The sequence below is a fragment of the Vombatus ursinus genome, unplaced genomic scaffold (genome assembly GCF_900497805.2).
Source record: "Vombatus ursinus unplaced genomic scaffold, bare-nosed wombat genome assembly UNPS02014812.1, whole genome shotgun sequence".
NCBI lineage: Eukaryota > Metazoa > Chordata > Mammalia > Diprotodontia > Vombatidae > Vombatus > Vombatus ursinus.
The window spans coordinates 53504830-53526127 of NW_020954590.1; the positions used below are offsets into that span (position 1 = coordinate 53504830).

Consider the following 21298-nt stretch of genomic DNA (forward strand, 5'->3'; position numbering starts at 1 on the left):
CATCATCATCATTATGTCCACGCTATCTGGAGCAGAAAGGAATTAGATTACATTTTGGGAGTTTCACTCTTCTTTGTTTGAGCCCCCAAGGGAAAATCTCTCCATTGAATAGCCTAGAAGAGTGACCACCAAATCCATTTAACAAAAAACTCCCTGATTTCCAAAATGCTTTCCATACAACTACATCAAAAGAAGGTTTCATTTAGAAAAAAAGAAAAATCCACAAATAATTCACAGTAACTCCAAATTCAGAAGATCCTAAGAGAAATATTTCCAAGAGTCTCCGGTAGTAGCATTTGTTTAAGAGGGATGTTTGTCACTCATGGGATATACAAACTTCTGGAACCATATACTTGTTGCTTTATTTTATTTCTGATGATACTTGATCATGTCCATGATTCTTATTTCATTACTATACTCAGGACACAGAAGGTACCAGGGAACAGGATCATGTTCTTTCCTAATGAAAGATGCATTTCTGCTTTCCTAATGAAAGATATATTCTATCTCTCCCTCCTTTTCTTTATTTAACAGCTGAGTGGGGAAATGGGCTAGTAAATTGTGACTCCATAGTCAGGTTGATCTATGTCTCAACAAAGCTCAGTGGTTCTTTCAACTCTCCTGGGAAACAGATGATTTATTCTGCTTCTAGATTGTACCCCAATGCCTAAATTTCTAGGCTATCTCAATTGGTTCTAAATTTATTCCCAAGAAGTACTTGGACTTATGCCAATCAAATTATGCTAACAGTCCTTCAAACAAAGTGCATGATTTACACTAGGAAAAAAGTTTCCTTTTTCCCTTCTTCTTCACTAAAATCAAGGCAATTTGAAATTATGTAATTTATGTATAATTTGTGGGCAGTCAATGAACAAGCATAAACACCTATTTTGAAAATAAAAGGCTCTGCCCTTAAGGAGCTTACATTCTATCGGAGGAGGCAACTTGTACTAATGTAAGTATTTATAAAATATATATCCTGAAATATAAGATAAATGGCGGGTTGGAAGGTGAAGAGAGATTGCATTCCAGAAGGATAGCCTATGCAAAGGCAGAGAGAAAGGATGTAATGTCATGTGAAGAACAGCAAGAAGGCCAATATGACTGAAGAAAACTAAATAATCATTAAAAAATCTTTAGGGAAAGAAACCTAAATCTTAAGTCAAAATTTTATTGCTATCAGAAACATCACATTTGGAGTAACTACGAGGGAAGCAGTGGACAGTACATTTTAAAATGTGCAGATGAAAATATCTGGCTAGCACTTTTTCAAATTCATCTGAAAGGAAATTGTTACCACAAGTTTGCTGTACCAAGAACCAGGAAACATTGTGAAATAAGTACTAGATTTTTTTTAAAATAAGAACTTCGCTTAGCTTCAGGGACTGCATTTTTAAAGTGCCCTGTTGGAAAATTTACTTGTTGGAACTGACTTATTGGAGTAATTGAATACGTTGAATTTCTTCATCACTTGGTATTATCTGAGTAGCAGCTATATTCAATAGTATCAAGCCAGAAACCATGGTAACAGAAACTATGGTAATCCTGTTAACTCTGAAGATTTTTCTGGCCTTCTCTATAATGCTAGGAAATGGCTTGATTATTATGGCATTTGTGGTGGATAAAAATCTTAGACTTCGGAATAATTATTTTTTCCTTAATCTGGCCATTGCTGACTTTTTCGTGGGTAAGTTGTTATATATACTTATTTGAGAAGATCTCTATATTGATAATGATTTATTTCTTAAAGATACATCATGCTATTTTAAGGAATAGGGAAGGGTTAAAATAAGGAGTTCAATTGTGTTAAGGTTTAAGAAATGCCAACTAGAACTCTTATGTTTCTTAAAAGTAATATAAAGGGAGAATTTTTTTGTTAAGAGAAGTTTTTATTTTTGCTTGTGTATAATAAAAATAACTTGTTGAATGTTTTTTCCTCTAGACGAGTATAACTTAGTGGTTATATGTTTTTGGAGTTTTCCCTCCCATATTTGGATTTCTATGATTTCCTTTTTAAAAAATGAAATTTTTTACCTTAACTTCATAAAATAACAACATTAGCAGATAGTTAAAGCTAACCAAAATAATCAATATATTGAATGCTTTGGTTAATAGTCAATCATTTATCTGTATATCTACACACACATATAATTAAAGCATTACGTATCCTTATCTTTAAGGCTCAGCTCAAGGTGCTACTGCCTCTGTAAAGTCTTTTATAATTCCTCCCAGAAAAAGTATTTTTTCTTCCTTCTTAAGTTTTTATAGGATGCTGTCTAGACCTCTTCTTTGCTCTTATTACACTCTACCTTATAATACACTTATTGATTTAGGCATTGTATTCACCCTAGTAGTTTGTAAGTTCTTGAGGGTAAAGATTATCTTTCATATTTCTTTCCTTGATGCTTGGTACTTGATAAATGTTTGTTGAATTGAATGGAACTTGGATAATACTAAAGCTGATCTCACCATAGTTTAAACATATAGTCTTGAGAGGCAGTGAAGCACCGTGGAAAGAGCAATGGCTTTGGTGTCAGGAGATCTGACTTTGAATTCCACCTCAGATATTTATTTACCTGTGTGACTGTGAGAACATCATTAAACCGATTGATGCCTCAGTCTCTTCATCTGTAAAAATGGAGATAATATCCCTTGTAGGACCCACCTCATAGGGCTTTAGGAAAAATAAAACTATGAGTTCTTCTCCTTGTTGTTGTCATCACCATCATTGTCATACAGGAACCTCAGAGCTCACATTTTGTTTACGGAGCTGAGGAGATGATTTCTGGAATGCTTAAGTTGATTAATTGATTAAAGTTATATAACTTGTTAATTTTGCTTTGATGGTTTGGAAGGAATTTTAGTATCTTTAGCCTATCAGACCTTTAGTTTCATATCATAAAAATGAAGATAATCAAACTCATATTACCTATTACACAGGGATCAACATATATTTTTTTAAAAAGTGATAAAATTTGCAGCATATGAATTAAAAAAAAAACATTTAAGTGTTTTTGATGTGTAGAGCAGTACCAAGAGCTTTGAAGACGTTTGACTTCATAGGTTTCTAGGGGATTTGGCACTGGAAGTGACCTTAGTGATAATCCACTGCACAGCACTTCCCCTATTAGCTCATAATTAAATACAAACTCCTCTGCTTGACCCTTCACAACCAGGTTTGAACCTGCATTTCCAGGCTTATTGATCACTATGCTTCTTCATGGACTCTGTGATTCAGCCAGACCATCTGTTCGTCCTGCTTCTCTTTATCCTTGACATTCCATTTCACATCTCTGACTTTGAACAGGTTCTTCTCCAAGCTTGGAATGTACTGTCTTCTCGTTTTCACCTCTTTCTTCAACTTTCTGCTCCTTTAAAGACCCCTTCCTACATGAGGCCATTTCTAATCCCCTCTAGAATAACCATGTTTATTTGTATCGTATGTATTTTGCTCATAGTTCTATGTGGACACATCGATTCCCTTGATAGCACAAAGCCCTTTGAAGGTAGTGGTTGTTTCGTTTCTGTCTTTGCATCCCCAGCACTGGCATAGTGGTAATATATACAGGACACTAAATATGAATAAGTGGTTGTTGATTGATTGAGGTACCTTTGGGTCATCATCATCACGAATGTCATAGTATTTTTGTAATGTAGGTTATGACAACAATTATTGTTGTTGTTCAGTCATGTTTGACTCTTCATGACCCTGTGGACCATACTGTCCATGGGGTTTTCTTGTCAAAGATACTGGAATGGTTCTGCCATTTTTTCTCCAACTCATTTTACAGATGAGGAAACTGAGGTAAATAGGGTTAAGTGATTTGCCCAGGATTATACAGCTAGTGAGATCAGAGGCTAGATTTGAACTCAGGTCTTCCTGACTCTAGGTCTGGTGCTATATCTTCTGTCACCTAGCTGCCTCATGAATTGTAGATGTGTGCAACTGTTAATAAACTCTTGTTGTTAGAATGATGTGTTAGAGAGATTATTACTTTAATTCAATCTCATGTACATGTACAGAGGGTAGAATTTTTCTTTATTTGTTCTACTATTTTTCTCTGTACGCATGTAATGAGTTGCTTTCCATTCTTTATCCTTGAAGGTGATGTTTTAATTAAGGGGAGGGTTTGCAGCTGTGATTTCATTGGCAGAGGAAACTCCTTTTACAAGTGCAAGTCATCATCTTCTATTTGACCTAGTTTTAGAGAGTGCTTACAGCACCAAGAGGCTTAAGTGACTTGGCTAAGGTCACACAGCCAGTGCATGTCAGAGGCAGTACCTGAAGCAGGAGGTCTTCCTGGCTTCAAGGCTGGCTCTCTATCCATTATGTCAAACTGTCTCCCTCTTAATTATTCATTATGTGTGTATATATACATACATGCACAAATATATGTATATAATTACATATATGCTTATGTATATCTGTATATGCATTGCATATATGTATATATAGGCATGTGTAAGCACATATGTAAATGTCAACATATGTATAATCGCATATGCACATATGTTCTTGCATATGCAATCACAAGCACACAGATAGATGTATATCTACATGCGTATATTATATGCAACACAATAAGCATATATGTATATATGCAAGCACATGTGTACATGCAATGCATGTGAACATACATTTGTATATGTATGTGTATATGTGTAAGCACATGTGTATATATATGCATATGTGTTTGTATGCATGTATATATGTAAGCATATACATAAGGAATAATTAAGAAAGAGGCATCTTGGCATAGTTTTTATATTGGCATATATGCATATATAAAGCAGTGTATTTGCATACACGCACACACAATAACACATGTACACAATGCACATGCACTCTACATATAACACAATACACATACATGCACACATGCATGTGCACATACATGCGCATAGTTGATGGGTAGCAGTTGCTTATGGCTCTCAAGAGAAACGAGAAAACTCTTTTCAATGAGAACCAAAAGAGTTGGTGGGGCATGATGGCACACTCCTGAAATCCCTGCTGCTAGGTAGGCTGAGGTTGGCAGGTTGCTTGAGCTTGGGAAAGCCGAGTTGCTCCGCCAATAAAACACCTAGTGACCTAATCGCTTCATCTTGTTCTTTCATTCCCTCCACACTGCATATTAACTGGGTAAAGACCAAAGTTCTGGGTTCTTGGCTATGGAGAGACTTGAACCCAGTTTGTTTTGTGGCCGAATGCATTACTAAATAAATAATTTGTCTTGCCACTCAGATTTCTTTATGCTTCTCGGTTTCTTTATTTCAATGTCACAATAGCGACAGTGTCCAATTCCCTGATTTACAAATGAGGAAAAGGAGATCCAGTTAAGTGACTTTCCAAGGCTCCAGTGCCACCTCCTAACTTTTCTGATCCCCCAGCTGCTAGTATCTTCACCCCAAATCATCTTTGCCCTGTTCTGGATGGAATTATACATGCTCATGTTTTCCTAATAGACTATAAACTCCTTAAGGGCAGGCACCATTTTAAGTTTTGTGTTTGTATCCCTAGTATCTCCTACAGTGCCTTGCTCATGGTAGGCAGCGTGGTAGGTGGCAAAGCCTCAGAAGTTTACTAGCTGTGTAACCTGTACAAACTACTTAACTTCTGTCTGCCTCAGTTGCCTCAACTGTAAAATGAGAATAAAGATAGCACATACCTCCCAGGATTTTTGTGAGGATCAAATAAGATGATATTTGCAAAGTGCTTAATACAGTGCTAGCACATAGTATGTACTTAATTAATGCTTGTTTCCTTCCTTAATAAATACTTATTGATTGATCAACAAATTTTTATTTATTTATTTTATTCATTTTTATTATTATCATAAACATTCATACATTGTGGTCTCAGACCAAGTTATATCCCTTTTGTATGAATTCATCTGTGTTGTTTTTATCTTTCTTTTCACAGGTGCAATCTGCATTCCTTTATACATCCCTTATGAATGGGAAAATAAATGGAGCTTTGGAAGTGAGCTCTGTATATTTTGGCTAGTTATTGACTATCTTTTGTGTACGACATCAGTGTATAACATTGTCCTCATCAGCTATGACCGGTACCAATCAATCTGCCATGCTGTAAGTAGAACATGTGCATTTGACTATTTTCCCCCCTCTTTAACTTAAATGTAAATATGAATTTGTAACCCTAAAGCAAGAAAAAAAAAAACCCCAGTAAGGAATCTTAACTTTTGCTCAGTTGGGAAATAGTAGGGAAAAACCTTTTCCTTTTATGGTCTGTGACAAAATTTCCATCTTCCCTTGGTAAGAATTACTTTGACCCGTGTGTTTTAAATCTTTCTGATACAAATGATGTGGTATGGTGCTATTGGGTAGGCCACTTTCTGGGGGATAACAGGTTCAAGAAGAAACCAAGGGAAGTGTGCAGATTGTCAAATCTGCATAGATAATCTGTACCAGTGGGTGTGTACAGGAAGAGAGATTAAGACAAAGATTGCATACATGTGGTCAGCACTGTTTGACAAGTGAGCTGAGAGCTAAAGTGTTCCTTAGACAGAAATAGGAACTTGATTCAGTGATCTGTCTATCAGTCAAAAGTGCTGCCTAGAGATGAAGAGATAAGCATCTTCTTCTCAATTCCCTTAGTTGTCCATTATCCCATTTGACCTTATGCATAATGGAAAGGAGATCGTTTTCCAGCATATTGCATCATATCATTACAAGGGCTGAGCAGAGCAATTAAAAAACTAAACACAGTTTAGTGTGACCATCTGGGTATTGTTACCATCTTCATAATCGTTAGATTTAATTCAAGAGATATATTAATTAGTAGTGCAGGAAGCAGAAGGCAAAAAAAAAAGCAAATTGTAGTAGGAACTTGTGGTCAGCACCATATACATTTTAGCTTAGTCTTGGAATTACTAATAGTTTCCCCAAAAGTTACAGAAAATTTTATCTAGCCTACAGTTTTCACTAGTTTCCTCTCACTAGCCACTCCCATTATGGAAGAAATGAGGATGTACAGTTCCTCAGTTCAATTCAGTTCAGCAAGAGTTAGTTGAGTACCTACTATGTGCCAGACACTTCGGTAAGGGTTAGGATATAGTCCTTGCTCTCAGGAAGCTTTTGTTCCACTGGGAGGAAACAAGTTACACATGTTTAAATTAATACTATACATATGCACATATATGCACATATGTGTGTGTATGGATGGATGGATATATGTGTGTATATCTATACACACAAAGTAAATCAAAGTAATTTCAGAGACAGGAGAGCACTCACAATTGGGTGGGAGTGGAGGGGATCAGAAAAGGATTCCTGATGCCTGAACTCTGCTTTGAAGGAAGCCAGTGATTTTCTGAGACAGAAATGAGCAGGAAACAGTAACCTGTGCCTAGGTATAGATGGAGGAGGTGGAAGGTTATGCATGGAGGCCAGTAAAGAGCTTAATTTGGTGGGAACATAGAGTGCGTAAGGAGGAATAATCTGAGATTGGTCTGATACATAGGTTGGTGTTAGATTGTGAAGGGTTATAAATGCCAATCAGTATTTTATCCTAAAGGCATTTAGGAGTCCCTGAAGCTTCCTAAGCAAGGTCACCTGCATTTTGGGAATATCATTGGCAGGTATGTGGATGATGGATTGGAAAGGGGAGGGAATAGAAACAGGGAGCCTAATTAGAGCCTATTATAATAGTCCATGCAAAAGGTAGGGAATGCTTGACCAAGGAGGTAGCTAGTTGAGTAGAGAGAAGGGGACAAATAGAAAACATTTTATTGAGGTGGAATGATTGGGATTTGATACTGATTAGACGGGGGTGCAGGGTGAGAAACAGTGAAGAGCTAAGAGTGGCTCTGAGGTTGTGAACCTTGGTAACTCAAACATGGTTGTACCCTTGACAAAAATAAAGATGCTTGAGATTTTATGGTTAGATTGTCTCCTTTCTTAGAAGTGAAAAAAACACTAAGGACTTCCTTAGTTCGCAAAGTATATTTACGCATGATCAGCTGGACTGGATTTCAAGGTAGAGAGACATAACCTCACACTCTGTTGACCTAACTATGGGGCTTATTGATAGTATGCAAATTGATGGAATGGATAAAGGAGATGGAGGGTCCATTTGCCCTAAGTGTCCCTGCCATCTGGTCTCTTGATACTGTATCTGGCTCAGAGAGACAATGCAATATGTACAAATGCCCCAAGTAAGCCGTCCAAGTAAGGGCAGCTGGGTAGTACAGCACACAGAGCCATGGAAGGGCTAAATTAAAATCCAGCCTCTGACACTTACTAGCTGTGTCACCCTGGGCAAGTCATTTAACTACTGTCTGCCTCACTTTCCTCAACTGTTAAAAGGGGATAATAATAGGACCTACTTCTCAGAGTTGTTATGAGGACTGAATGAGAATATTTGTGAAATGCTTAGCACAGTGTCTAGCACATAGTAGGTGCTTAAAAATACTCGTTCTTTTCTTCTTCCCTTCCATCCCCTATATCCAGGCAACTTTGCCCAGAACTACATTTACAATCTTGTTATTGATGGCCTGAGTGGATGGATTGGAGAGGAGTTGGGGTCTATGTGAGTTTTATGCTGTAATAGACAAGGAGCTGAAGACTTTTACAAATGTACCAATTTAGGTTAAGCTGACACTAACCACTTTTGAGTACACCAGTCATGAGATGCTACCTAAGGATAAGCCCAGGGGTTACTAGAGTTTCTTTGTTCTGGGGGTTACCCTTAATGGACTCATCAATCATTTAAGCTGTTTTTTTTTTGTCCACGTCCCTCTTCTTCTCTGAGGGATGAAGTTGAGTCTAATGAGATTTTATCCCCTGCCAATGAAGGCTTTGGTACATAAAGCCTTTAGATTTTGAAAAGATGATATCCTTATGAAGTAGGTCAAGACTTCATGGTAGAATACTGATGGAATTTTGTGATCTGCGTGTCTCTGCATTTATAGGAATCCCATGTTTTCTTAGACAATACATCTCTTCTCTACAAATAGAGCTGAATGACAGATCTTTACCTCCTGACAGTAATTTGTTTGATTTCTTTTAGATATCATATCGAACTAAACAAACATCGATCTCAAGGACAGTCACTTATATGGTAGCCGCGTGGGTGCTGGCATTCTTAGTACACGGTCCAGCAATACTAAATGGGAGTAACAAGAACAGCGAGAATACAGAATGCAGAAACCAACTTCTTCTTACTACCCCTTACATCATCATCACTTCCATCTTGGAGTTCTTGATCCCAACCATCTTGGTGACCTATTTCAACTGTTGCATTTATTGGAGCCTACACAGTCGCGGTACTGTCAGAGGCAGACCTGTTCCCACTCCTAACATCCTTTCTCCCGTCCAAGGCAACTCAATGACCTGCACATTCTTTTCAAAGATGTGTTTTCCTAAACTGGATGAAGAAGTTCCTTCCTCTTCTGTGAAAAAGATGAGACGGAAAAACCTTTCTGTTTTTTTAAAAACGCAAGGAGAGGGTGAAACAGCTTCTGTTGAATTGTCCTCTTTATCCCACTCAAATACTATGTCTGTTGACTTAGTAGCTCAGCGTTGGAAACTGCTCAGAGACAGGAAAGTAGCCAAGTCACTTGCCATTATTTTGGGGGCTTTTATCTTTTGCTGGGCTCCCTATATTTTGTTTACAATTATTCGTTCATTTCACAAAAATGATGCATACGATTTCTGGTATGATTTTACATTTTGGCTTCAATGGTTTAATTCCTTTCTCAATCCCTTTCTATATTCTCTGTGCCACAAAAAGTTCCGGAATGCTTTTGTGAAAATATTTTGTAAGAAAAAAGTAATTGCTTCATCACAGATATCACTTTCTACTTGAGTACAATGTAGAAAAATCAGAATCTCACTTACTGTATACGAGTTTGTTTTAGCTCACGTCTACCTCTTATATCATAGTGCTCTCTCTGCCTCTCCCCTCCCCCTTCTCCCAAGGAGGGTGGGGAAATCACCAGCACTTCTGGATAATTCTGGATAATTACCTGGAATAATTCTGGATAATTCTGGAAATAAGGGAGATATGAGAGGCAGTATGGTATAATAGTCAGGAGATCTGGGTTTTAATCCTGGCTCTGCTGCTAATTTGTTTTGCAACCTTGGGCAAGTCACTAGGTTTCTCTGGGCCCTGGGTTCTTTATGTAAAATGAAGGGGATGGACCATATGATCTCTAATGTTCCTTCTAAAGTTCTGTACCCTAATGTTTTTTTTTTTAACAAATTAAAATGTATTATATCATCAATTTAGAGATAGAAAGGATCTTAGAAGTCACCTAGTCCAATGCCCTCATTTAACAGATGAGGAAACTGAGGCCCAGAGAGGGGATGTGTCCAAAGTCAAATTCTTATTTTAATAAGTGGTAAAGGTACGCCATGAAAATGTATCCTCTGATGCCAGATTCATCGACCTTTCCATTTACTACAGACTGCCTTATAGATCAGTCATAATGTCTTAAAATATGTAATCACAAACATACTATATTTATTTTAGTTGTTGCATCTCTAGGCTGTGTTATATAGATTGCGACAGGCAAAGTTTTTCTGATCTCTGTATATACTTGCATTTTATTTCATCTATGGAAATTCTCCTTTACTCTGATTACTCATAGAGGTAAGATAGAGATAGGGACTACAGCTATGATTTCACTAGTATATGGATTTCTCAGTAAACTCCTTCTCCCAATGCAGGTCGGCACCTTCTCTGCAAATTACAACCCTAAAAACTTGACTAGAGGGTTGAAAAGGGAAGTGATTTGACCAGAGTCACAGTTAGAATAAGTGACAGGTGGGCCTTGAACCCAAGTCTTCCGAGAAAAATAAGGATTATATTGGCTTAAGGCCCTTGTTTTAGAAGGAAAGCATTGGGAGGAGGGGGCAGTTTAAATTCTTCAAGAGCCTCATCAAAATCTTCTTAATGAGGACCTGGAAACCATAGGAGCAGACAATGAGTCATGAGAAAGAATTGGATAAAAAATAGACTGGCCTTGTTGCCAATGTCCTTCTTCTCTCTTTCCTTCCTAATAATACCTGATACTTATTTGGTCCTATGGGGGAGAAAGGTACAGGGTAAAATAAGGAGTAGGAGGGTCACTAAGATTAAGATGATGTGTTTAGAGAGGCCAGAAATGGATGGAACAGAGACAATATTCTGAAAAATGAGGATGCTAAAGAAGAAATGCCTTTTTTTTTTATTACAGAGGTGCCTAAAAATTTGCTTTTCATAATAAGATTATGTGTACCTGAAGGACAGGGGCTTTGTTACATACTACTTTTGTAATGTCCACAGGGCTGGGCATAATTTTCAATAAATATGAGGTATAGTGGAATGAGCTGAAATCCCAGGATATGACTTTGGTTAGGGTACACCTTATTTGGGTCTGAGTTTCTCATCTGTAAAATGAGAAGGGGACAGGACAATATGATGTGTTGGGCTCCCTCTTTTGTGTTTGTCCTTTCCTGATTATAGGTGAATGAATACTTATCATGAAATGGATGTATACAGCCTTAGAGGCAACCTTATAAAGGGAGAGGTCCAAAGGTCCCATTGAGTTAGGGGAGGAGCAGCAGGGGAGGAGTACCTAGAGATGACATCCATTGACAAGGAGATTGTTTCAAGTATTACCAGTAGGCATACTGGGAATTGTCTGGACAGTGCAGAGCTAAGGTGACATGTAAAATGCCTGATTGTCAGTCCTGCAAACTGCTTTATTTTCTGATGACAGTCCTGGAGTGGGTGTTAAATGAGACTGTAAATACAAGGAGCCTATCTCTCCTCTCATTAGAGGACAAGTTCCCCAATGTGGAACCCTAGCCAAGCCACATGTCTTAATACAGAGCAGGGAGTGGACACAGAACAAGGTTAGATAAATATGATATTTGTAATTCAAGTTTTTTTTTGCACTATTATCCCAGAGGGTAAAGGATATGAAGTTATTATTTTTATAAGCAAAAGAGACATTTTAAAAGTAAAACCCACCATGTACATGAAGTTAATCCTCAGTTTTCATGGGGGTAATGGCATGAAAATAAAAATGTGAATGTTGATACAATGAATTTATGAGGGGGTTAGGTTCTGACAACCACTAAAAACTATTATCTTGCACTAGAGATTGGTGAAAATACTCTTTTCTGCATACAATTCTTTATAAAAAAGAATTAATTTTGGTAATATATACTTTTCCTAACACAGTAACTATGAAATAACCCATAAAATGCATTACACAAAATAAAATTGGTAACATGCAAAACATTTTTTCTTGCTAGTAATTCCCTAGAATTCTGTGACTTTTTGTGCCAACATCTCAATTAAAAAATTTATTTCAGACAGTATTCACTTTTCATAACACATGAAATGTACAGTACCATAAATTCTGTAAAGCAAATAAAATTCTTAAACCTAAAACATTTAAACCTGAATCTTACTTTCCACTGTGTCAGATGGTGGGTATGAGGGCATTGCACTGTATAATAAATCCCTGATTCGATAACACCAAACTTGGGGCTGACAACAGTTGCAGATATTCTGAAATTTATCTAATGCTTTTATTTTCTCACTAAGTCTCATCACTGACTTTGCACACTTGGGCTTAGAACCCAAAGGACTTGTACTATTCTTTGGGGGCATACTTGCAGTGCAAAACTTGAGTTTTAAAGACAAACAATGAAAATATGCAAGGAATGCACGGGGAGCTCTTTACTCTAAAATGGTAGGGTGAACAAGGACCAGTGAAGCACCTAGTATGGTACCAGTCGCTCTACAGACTTATGCACATTGCACCTCTTATTCTTTTCTTTACTGCACATAGCTGAAATGAAAGTGAAAATGAGGTTACTAATAAAATCATGGTGAATGTATCATGCATGTAAATTAAATGTAAGGATGTTCAGGATTGACTATATATATGCCTAATAAATAAAAAAACAAGTCATAAGAAGATGAGTATAGATAGATGCGAAACAGGTCTACATTATTCATTCAAATATGGTTGCTTTGACTATAACAGATGCATCTCATAACTATAATTTAAAGCAATAAGACAGCCTTTTTTTTAAAAAGATCATGGTTATTTCTCTTGAGAGTAGAAGCATTGTTTTTGCAAAATGGTTAAGTGGCAGCAGAGATTATGGCTTCTGCAATATAAACAATTGTACTATATGATAATAAAACTACATCGGTGAGTGTGTGCCCCAGCAGTAGAGGAAAAAAGGTAATGGGCCTCACAGAAAAGCAAGCAGTGCCCAGTTGTGTGCATCTGTCTTCCTTAATTGCCCATTTCAGCTTTTCTCAAGAGGTAACACAACCCCTTTAAGGCTCCATCTTAAATCAGATATGGCCGAATCTAATTATCCAGGGGCTGATTAGCTGCTCCGTGTATTAGCCAGATCCTTTTCTTAGCTTCTTGCTTTTGCTACCTGCCTTAGGTAATGATTACATAGTTTCCGCTTACATATCTTCTTAGCTTTAAAATTCCTCACAGAATCACAGAATTGGAGTTGGAAGGGAACTCAAAGGCCATCTAGTCTAATTTTTGAACAACAACACTTTCTACAACTTCCCCAATGGTGGGCACCTGGCTTTGGCTTAGCAACCTCCCGTGAGGGGGTACCCACTACAATTTCACTTGAGCATGGCTCTAATGATTATACCAAGTTTAGATTTGTTTCTTTATAACTTTCATCCATTGTTCTTAGCTCTGTTCTCCAGAGTCGCTGAGAACAGGTATAATTTTATGTGACAGCTCTTAAAATCCACAAGAACAGCTTTCCTCCCCAAATCTCTTTTCCAGGCTAATGTTCCAAAGAACTTGAATATACTCTCTTTCTGATTAGTTCATTCAAACCTTCATTAGGGGATGGTCAAGGAAAAAGAAGGGGGCATTGAAACCAGTGGATCTGGCTAATTGTTTGTAGCTTGAGACAAAGATTTCAGTCTCCTTGGTTCCAGCCCTTTCCCTCTTCATACCATCCTTCACTTCACTGCCAAAATAATCTTCCTAATTATAATTGGATAATTGATTGACTGGGTCTCTGGAGGATGGACTGTTGTCGTAGGAGCCGTCTCCCTCCATGGTCTATAAACGTGAGTTGACAGACTAGCTTGGCTCTTTTTGGAATACCCTTTCAGAAGGTAGACCAGCATGTAGCAAAGTTGATCTGGTTTTGTGGAGAAGGAAGCTTATACCTGAATATGGTGCCTACCCCCAGGTTCTGGTAATAGATGGCTTGGAGCAGAAGCACATGGGAGTTGTATGTATGAGAACATTTAGCTCAAGAGGAGAGAGCCTGAAAATGTATTCACCCAACTCAAGGGACTGTAGCAGCTAGAAATGTGATAGAGTTCCTGCAGAAAAGCGTATGAGGCAGAAATACATATGTGCTGTCCTTTGTGACTGGAGGGAATTTACAAGGCATTCGAACACTTTCTGAGATTTCTGTTTATGGGCTTCTAGGAGTCCTCTTCTGTATTTATTGTAGCAAAATTAGGGCTATACTACCTGGTATGCATTTACTATTTCATGTGCCTGTATGGGAGTTGTTGTTCATTCGTTTTTAGTAGTGTTTGACTCATTGTGACCCCATTTTGGGGTTTTCTTGGCAAAGATTCTAGAGTGGTTTGCTATTTCCTTCTCCAGCTCATTTTACAGATGAGGAACCAAAGGAATCAGGGTTAAGTGACTTGCTCAGGGTCACACAGCTAGTAAGTGTCTGAGGCTGGATTTGAACTCATGACGAGTCTTCCTGATTCCAAACCCAGTGCTCTATCTACTGTGACACCTAGCTGCCCCTTGAGAGTTAGTTAACCCTTTTATTCACATTTGGCTCAAGTTATACCTAGATTTTATTTTGTAGACACTCCTGTAGTAGTTCGTAGTGAAGACAATGATACAAAGAGCAAAAATAACCATCTGGGGGTCAAGCTCAGGGCTCAGATCCCGTCTATGTTGAGTTTTGTGGGAGACCTGCGTCATTAGACATACTTGAAGTCTAAAATCAAGACAGAGGATTAAAAGATTCAACATACTGGGCTGTATTTGGTGCCTTCTGGTAGAATATAAATTTAGTAAGAAGAGAGAATAATTTCAATTTGGCATTTTATGCCCTCAGGGACTGTGACATTAGGGGTTCAAATGTAGTGGTTTTGCTGTCCTTGATGGAGAAAAATTTATTAAAATAGTTTTTCAAATAACTTCTATTTTTCTTCTGTTTGAAGTCCATCTTTTTGCTTTATCCTTGAATGCCCCTGGGCTGACTTTGCATAGTTGGACATTTTGCCAAGCTTTCTTTAAACTGGTTTTACTTTCCCCTGCTTCTCTCTGCTTTATAGAGTGATACTACTCATGATTATCTATCCTCTTACTTTGTTAAGATTATAGATGAGCTTTATATTCTAACCTGCAACAGCCTTTGTCATCCATCACTCTCTCTGTTTGACAAGTAAGTCAGAAGCTCACTGATTAAGCTTCTTGACGGTGCTTATGGAAAAAATAGAAATGGCACAAAAGAGGACAAAGATGGGAAAAGCAGCTAGTATAATCTGTGTTGGAAGTGACACATTGTAAGGACATTGAAGGAATCAGGTATAAAATATTTGAAGAGGGGGATTATTCTAGACTCTAGGGTCTAGAGGGATGGAAAAATCTTAGATCTTATTCATACTTAAAAAAAAGTAACAGAGAAAACATCAATAACTACTGACCTGTATACCTACTCTCTCATCTATATGAAACTTTTATGAGAGTCATCTATGCATGAAATGAGGGCGTTAGTAGGAAAATAGCAGGCTTTTCCAAGTGGTATTCTTTACCATCTCATTGTGAACTGGAAAATGTGTGGTTGGTCAGTATTTTGCTGAAAAAAAGATCTGGGAATTTTAGTGGAATGCAAGCCAAATAGGAACCCATAATGTGCTATGGAAGGCTAGAATGCTGATGTTTGGGCCGCGTTAGGAGAGGCATGACTCCCAGAATAGGAAGGTGATACTGTTGTCTCACAGTATCCTTTCCTCATCAGGCCTCATCTGGAATATTGCTTCAGTTTTGGGTACCATGGCAGCCTTCTTGAGAAGGACATTGGTAAGAAAGTTGCTCAGGGTCCCTTCCAACTCTCAAATTCTTTAATTCTGTGATCCTGGATGGATACTAGATCCCTCTTCTACATAAGTACATATGAGATATGAACTTACTTCTCTTCCACATGGGAGAGGCAACCAGGTCAATGAGATGTGACTGATTTTTTTTAAGGAGAAATCTGACCATTTTTCTTTCATCAGTGTTTCCCAGACTCTCCAGTAGATGTCAGTAATGCCACGTGTTTTTTTACTCTCTATATTCCTTTGCACGATCAATCAATAAATGAATGTGTATCATATCATTTAAAAGATATTATATTATGAAATGAAACATTTATAGCATACACCAATTACAAACAATTACAGCAAACCAATTACAAACAAATACAAACAATCAAATCAAGAGTAGGACAAATCTCCAAACAAAACCCTCAAATATGAAACATTTACACCTTAATCATATAGGGAGAAAAACCTCCCAAAATATTATAATGCACATTTTAACAAAATAACATCAAATGAACAGAATTTAGTTCTTTTCTCATTTCCCCTTCCAAATCTACCTGTAGCTCCAATATCTTTGGTTTTGTCTTATTTAATATAGTATAAATTCTTTTGTTTCAATTCTAAAAATAAAGAAAAAATAGACATCATTTTAGTTATTTTCTATTGATTCAATTCAGAAAGTGAATTCAACACAGACATGGGGAACAGGAGAAATACTCTTAAAAGCCATTCAGTAAATCTGCCCCAATACATATGGGCACATACCTCTATATCTAGAGACCTTCTATATCTAGAAACCATGAATACTCCTAGTTGGCAAAGGTACCACAGAAAAATGTAGAATGTCTACAGATTCAAGTCTGTCAACAAAGAAAACTGAAAATGAAATCAAAGCAAACAAAAAAAATGACCCTGAAGTTTTCGTTGTTATCATTTACGAAATTATCTAGCATCATAAAAAAGCCAGTAAGAACAAAAGTAATACAAGAAAATTGCTGTACACATTGTGTCACTCCAGGATCTTTATTCACAGAATCACACAGTCTTAGTATTAAGAGGCACGAATCCTCTTCATAATCCAGCCTCTGCTTTAAGACCTCTAGTGACATATCTACAAAAGCAACGCATTCCCTTTTGGACAGTTGTCATGATGGGTAGCATAGAGTAATAGATGTACAGCTGACTTTAGAGCCAAGTAGACCTGGGTTCAAGTCCTGCTTCAAACACACTGGTTTCTTAACCTTGAACAACACAATTTCTCAGTGCTCACAGCAACTCTATAAGATTTTAAATTGTAGAGAAGGTGCCAATCTGCATGGGTAAAGGCAGTTTACTCATCCAGAAGTCCCCATTGCTTAGTAGGTAGAGTGCTGGTCTTGGAGTCAGGAGGACCTGAGTTCAAATCTGACCTCAGAGACTTACTAGCTGTGTAACCCTCATCTGTAAAATAAGCTGGAGAAGGAAATGGCAAACCACTCCAGCACCTTTGCCAAGAAAAACCCAAATGGGGTCTTGGAGAGTCAGACTGAAAAACAACTGAACAACAGCAACAATCCCTATAATTATTATGTTTTTTTTTTCCCCTTACATGGCATAGTGAAAAGACCACTGGATTGGGTGCCAAAAGACCTGGTTTTTCTGTGGGGATTATTTCCTATGTGACCTTGGGTATGTTAATTAGTCTTTCTATACCTTGGTTTCCTTATCTGTAAAATAAGAAGATTGAACTAAAGGATGTTTCTGATTCTTTCCAATCCTAAATTTTATAACCTTAAAATATTTAAAGACATCCAGCAGATTCCTTCCTAAGTTTTTTCTTCTCTAGGAGAAACATGCCCATCTAGTTCAACCAATCCACACATACTCTACTTACTTCGCCATCCTGGTGCTTTCTGATGGACAATTACCAGTTAGTCCAAGTTGCTATTGTAAGTATTGATTGACTGACGTTGTTGGATGCCCAGAACTAGGCACTATACTACAAATGTGGTCTTATTAGACAAGAGTATAGTCACTCTTCTTTCTCTTGTACTTGACATACTTCTGTTAATATGATATGAGTCAATTAGATTTTTTACAACAATTTCTTAATATTCAGTACAATATTCAAATGTAGTCCTCTTTTGTTCACATCATTCCAGAGCTCACCTAAAACAGCTCCTCTATTCCTATCCAAAAAATTGGGACTCCCTAAACATACCTTGTAACTCTTCCTGAACCTGTCCTTCCATAAATTTCCTTCTAATCATTGCAAAATATTTGCTTTATTATCAAAGCAAGGCCTTTATATCAACTTCTCAGAGGTCTCAGCAAACAATTAAACTACTCATATTTAAATATTTCAAAATTTTGAAGTTAGAGAAATGATACTGTAGGGCAACAATAAATATTCTACAGTCAGAAACCTGGAATTTTCAGGAATATTCAAGTTGGAGCATATCATGTTAGGTGGCAGCACATTTTAACAAAGTGGGGTGTTGCAGCCTGGTTTTATTAGATATGGCAATTATTACTCAGTCAAAAAAGAAAGTAAAAGACAAAATTCTAGAGGTTATGTCTAGAGTCAGGAAATCCTCAGGTGTTGGAAAAAAATGCCCCAATAAATCTTGAATATTAGCCTCTTGACTGATTGTCTAATAATGTTTATGGATTCTATTCTAATCATCCTATGATTAACATTCCTTTTTTTGTGTAGGAACAAAACTACCTGTTTCATAACTGACGTACATTGGGAACTTCCTTACTTCTGCCTTGAGGGTGGAGGTAGGGAGGGGAAATGACCATAGGTTGCAGCTAAAGGTGGATTTGTTTCTTGGAAACCTGAGGTAAGAATGGGATAATTCACTGGGGAGCCCACTTCCTATATTAAGCAAGAAACCCTGAGAGACGATAACATGGAAAACCTTGAGGGCACATAAAAGACAGAGATTGGTGAAGGTATTCAGTCCTTGTGGCCTCAGTTGAGCAGTACCTAGATATGGAGATAGATTAGAAAAGCTGTCTACTCTTACTGTCTGTTTGCTTTCATCTCTACCTCTTTTCATCCTATTGCAGTTTGGCTTTTGACTTCATCATTCGACTGAAAAGACTCGCACCAAGTTTACTGGTGATCTCTTAATTGTCAAATCTGATGGCATTTGCTCAATCCTCATTCCTCTTGATTTTTCTGCTGCATTTAACATTGTTGACCACTTTCTAGATGCTGCTGGATACTTTCTTTACTGTGGGTTTTGTGGCTGAACTTTAGTTTTCCTTTGCTAGATTATCATCCACATTCCATCCCCCTGACAGTGCTAGATACACCCTGTAGTTCTGTCCTGGACCTTTTTCTTTTCTCTATATTCTTTCAGTGATCTTATCAACTTCCCTGGGGTTAATTATTCTGCACCTTATCCTGCACATGCGTAGAGTGCATCAATTTGTTCAGCTTATGTGAATTCCCTATGTGAGAAAGTCTGGGGACCTCGTTTCTGAGAGAGTTGTGCAATGGAAGTGCCTTGAATTGATGTTGGATCATGCATAGACGTTCTAAAGCTGATTCTGGCTGGCAAACAAAATGGTGACTAGGAGGCTTTTTAAATGTTGTGGAGTAATTTAAAAAGTAATTGCAACCAGAGCCTTGTCGATTTTCTCTTAACTACTCCCTTTTTGGTTTGATTCCTTCACTGATGTCATTTGGTTAGACACAGTGTGTAAGGGGAGTGTCCTTGAGCCTTCCCCACTGAAGTCAACATTTAGTCCCATGAAATGGGCCTTGGTCCTCGGCCTCTGAATTTATTCTTTTCCTTACAGGTGATGGTATTAGAGACTCCACCCTTGTGAGTTTGGAAATGTCAGGATAGCGAGTGTCCTGGCAACCCAGCACCGTGATGCTTGCCAGTTCAGCATCCAGGCATCCCAATATACCAGTGGGTTTGCAGACCATCTAATACTGATATAGAAAGAAGCAAGGAGTGTCCTTTGGGATACAGCTCAGTGGGAGCTGAGATAATGACCCGTCAGGCAGTCATGCCATATCTGGTTGTAAAGGTGGTGGAACCAATGCTATATAGAAACTAAGCTAAGTTTGAGCTCACTCTTCCTCGAGACTCAGGCAGGATAAGGGAAAGTGTGCCCTCTCAGGTCTTTGGGGGAAACTTTGTATTCTTTTTTCTTGCTTATATCTTTCAAGCAAATATTCCTTTGCAAAAGCTGATTGATGTTAAATGGCTAAATAAAACTAGGGTGCTAGTCACTGACATCTAACAGTGTGGGGAAACAACCAGTGAGTGACTTAAGCTGATGGCATTAGAGAAAGACACCCCAAATGTCTCAGAGTACCCTTGGATCCCTGAGGAACAGATGTAGCTGTTTTGGCTCTGGGAGAGTAAATCAGAGAAAGCTTGTTACATAGCTATTCAATCTATATAATTCAATAGCCTTTGGCTCTGTCTTAAGCTGCGATCTTGTATCTTTTGTTGCTGTTCATTTGTTTCCATTATACCTGACTCTTCCTGACCTGATTTTGTGGTTTTCTTGGCAACCATACTGGAGTGGTTTGCCATTTCCTTGTCTAGTCCTGCATCATCAACTGCCTATTTCCTATTTTGAACTGGGTGTCTTCTAGGCATCTCAGATTCAACATATCCAAAACAAAGCTCATAATGCTTCCCCTCAAACCTACCCCTTTTCTGAACTTACATATTCCTGTTGAGAACTACATCATCCGTCCAGTAGGAAAGAAATAAATATTTACTAAACATCTCCTATGTGCCAGGCACTACTCTAAGTACTTTACAAATATTATCTCTTTTAATCCTTGCAACAACCCTGAGAGTTTAGGTGCTATTATTATTACAGATGAGGAAACTGAGTGACAGAAGTGAAATGACTTCCTTAGTAAGTGTCTGAAGCTGGATTTCAGCTTAGGTCTTCCTGACCCCTGGTTCAGCACTCTATTCCTCGCTCTACCCAGCTACCAGTCATCCAGGATGGCAATCCTGGAGTCACCATCTCTCATCCACATGCCCAATCAGTCACCAAGTTCTGTCAATTCTACTTCCATAGCATCTTTCACATCTGTCTCCTTTCCTCTACTTACATTTTTTAAGCCCTTATCATCACTCCCCTGGACTATTACAATGGTCTCCTATGAGGTCTCCCTGCCTCAGGTCTCTGTCTCAGGTTCCATCGCCCACACAGCTGCCAAAGTCATTTTCCTAAAATGCAGATATGACCATGTTA

The 21298-nt window shown here is 37.9% G+C and overlaps 1 protein-coding gene across 1 annotated transcript; it reads left to right on the forward strand.

The window, feature by feature from the left end:
* Positions 1-1418: 1418 nt before the first annotated feature.
* LOC114054262 (histamine H4 receptor-like) lies at positions 1419-10193 on the forward strand. Its single transcript, XM_027877444.1, has 3 exons — positions 1419-1687; positions 5921-6087; positions 9029-10193. The coding sequence occupies exons 1-3, from the start codon at positions 1522-1524 to the stop codon at positions 9824-9826; spliced, it is 1131 nt and encodes a 376-aa protein (XP_027733245.1). The 5' UTR covers positions 1419-1521; the 3' UTR covers positions 9827-10193.
* Positions 10194-21298: the final 11105 nt, after the last annotated feature.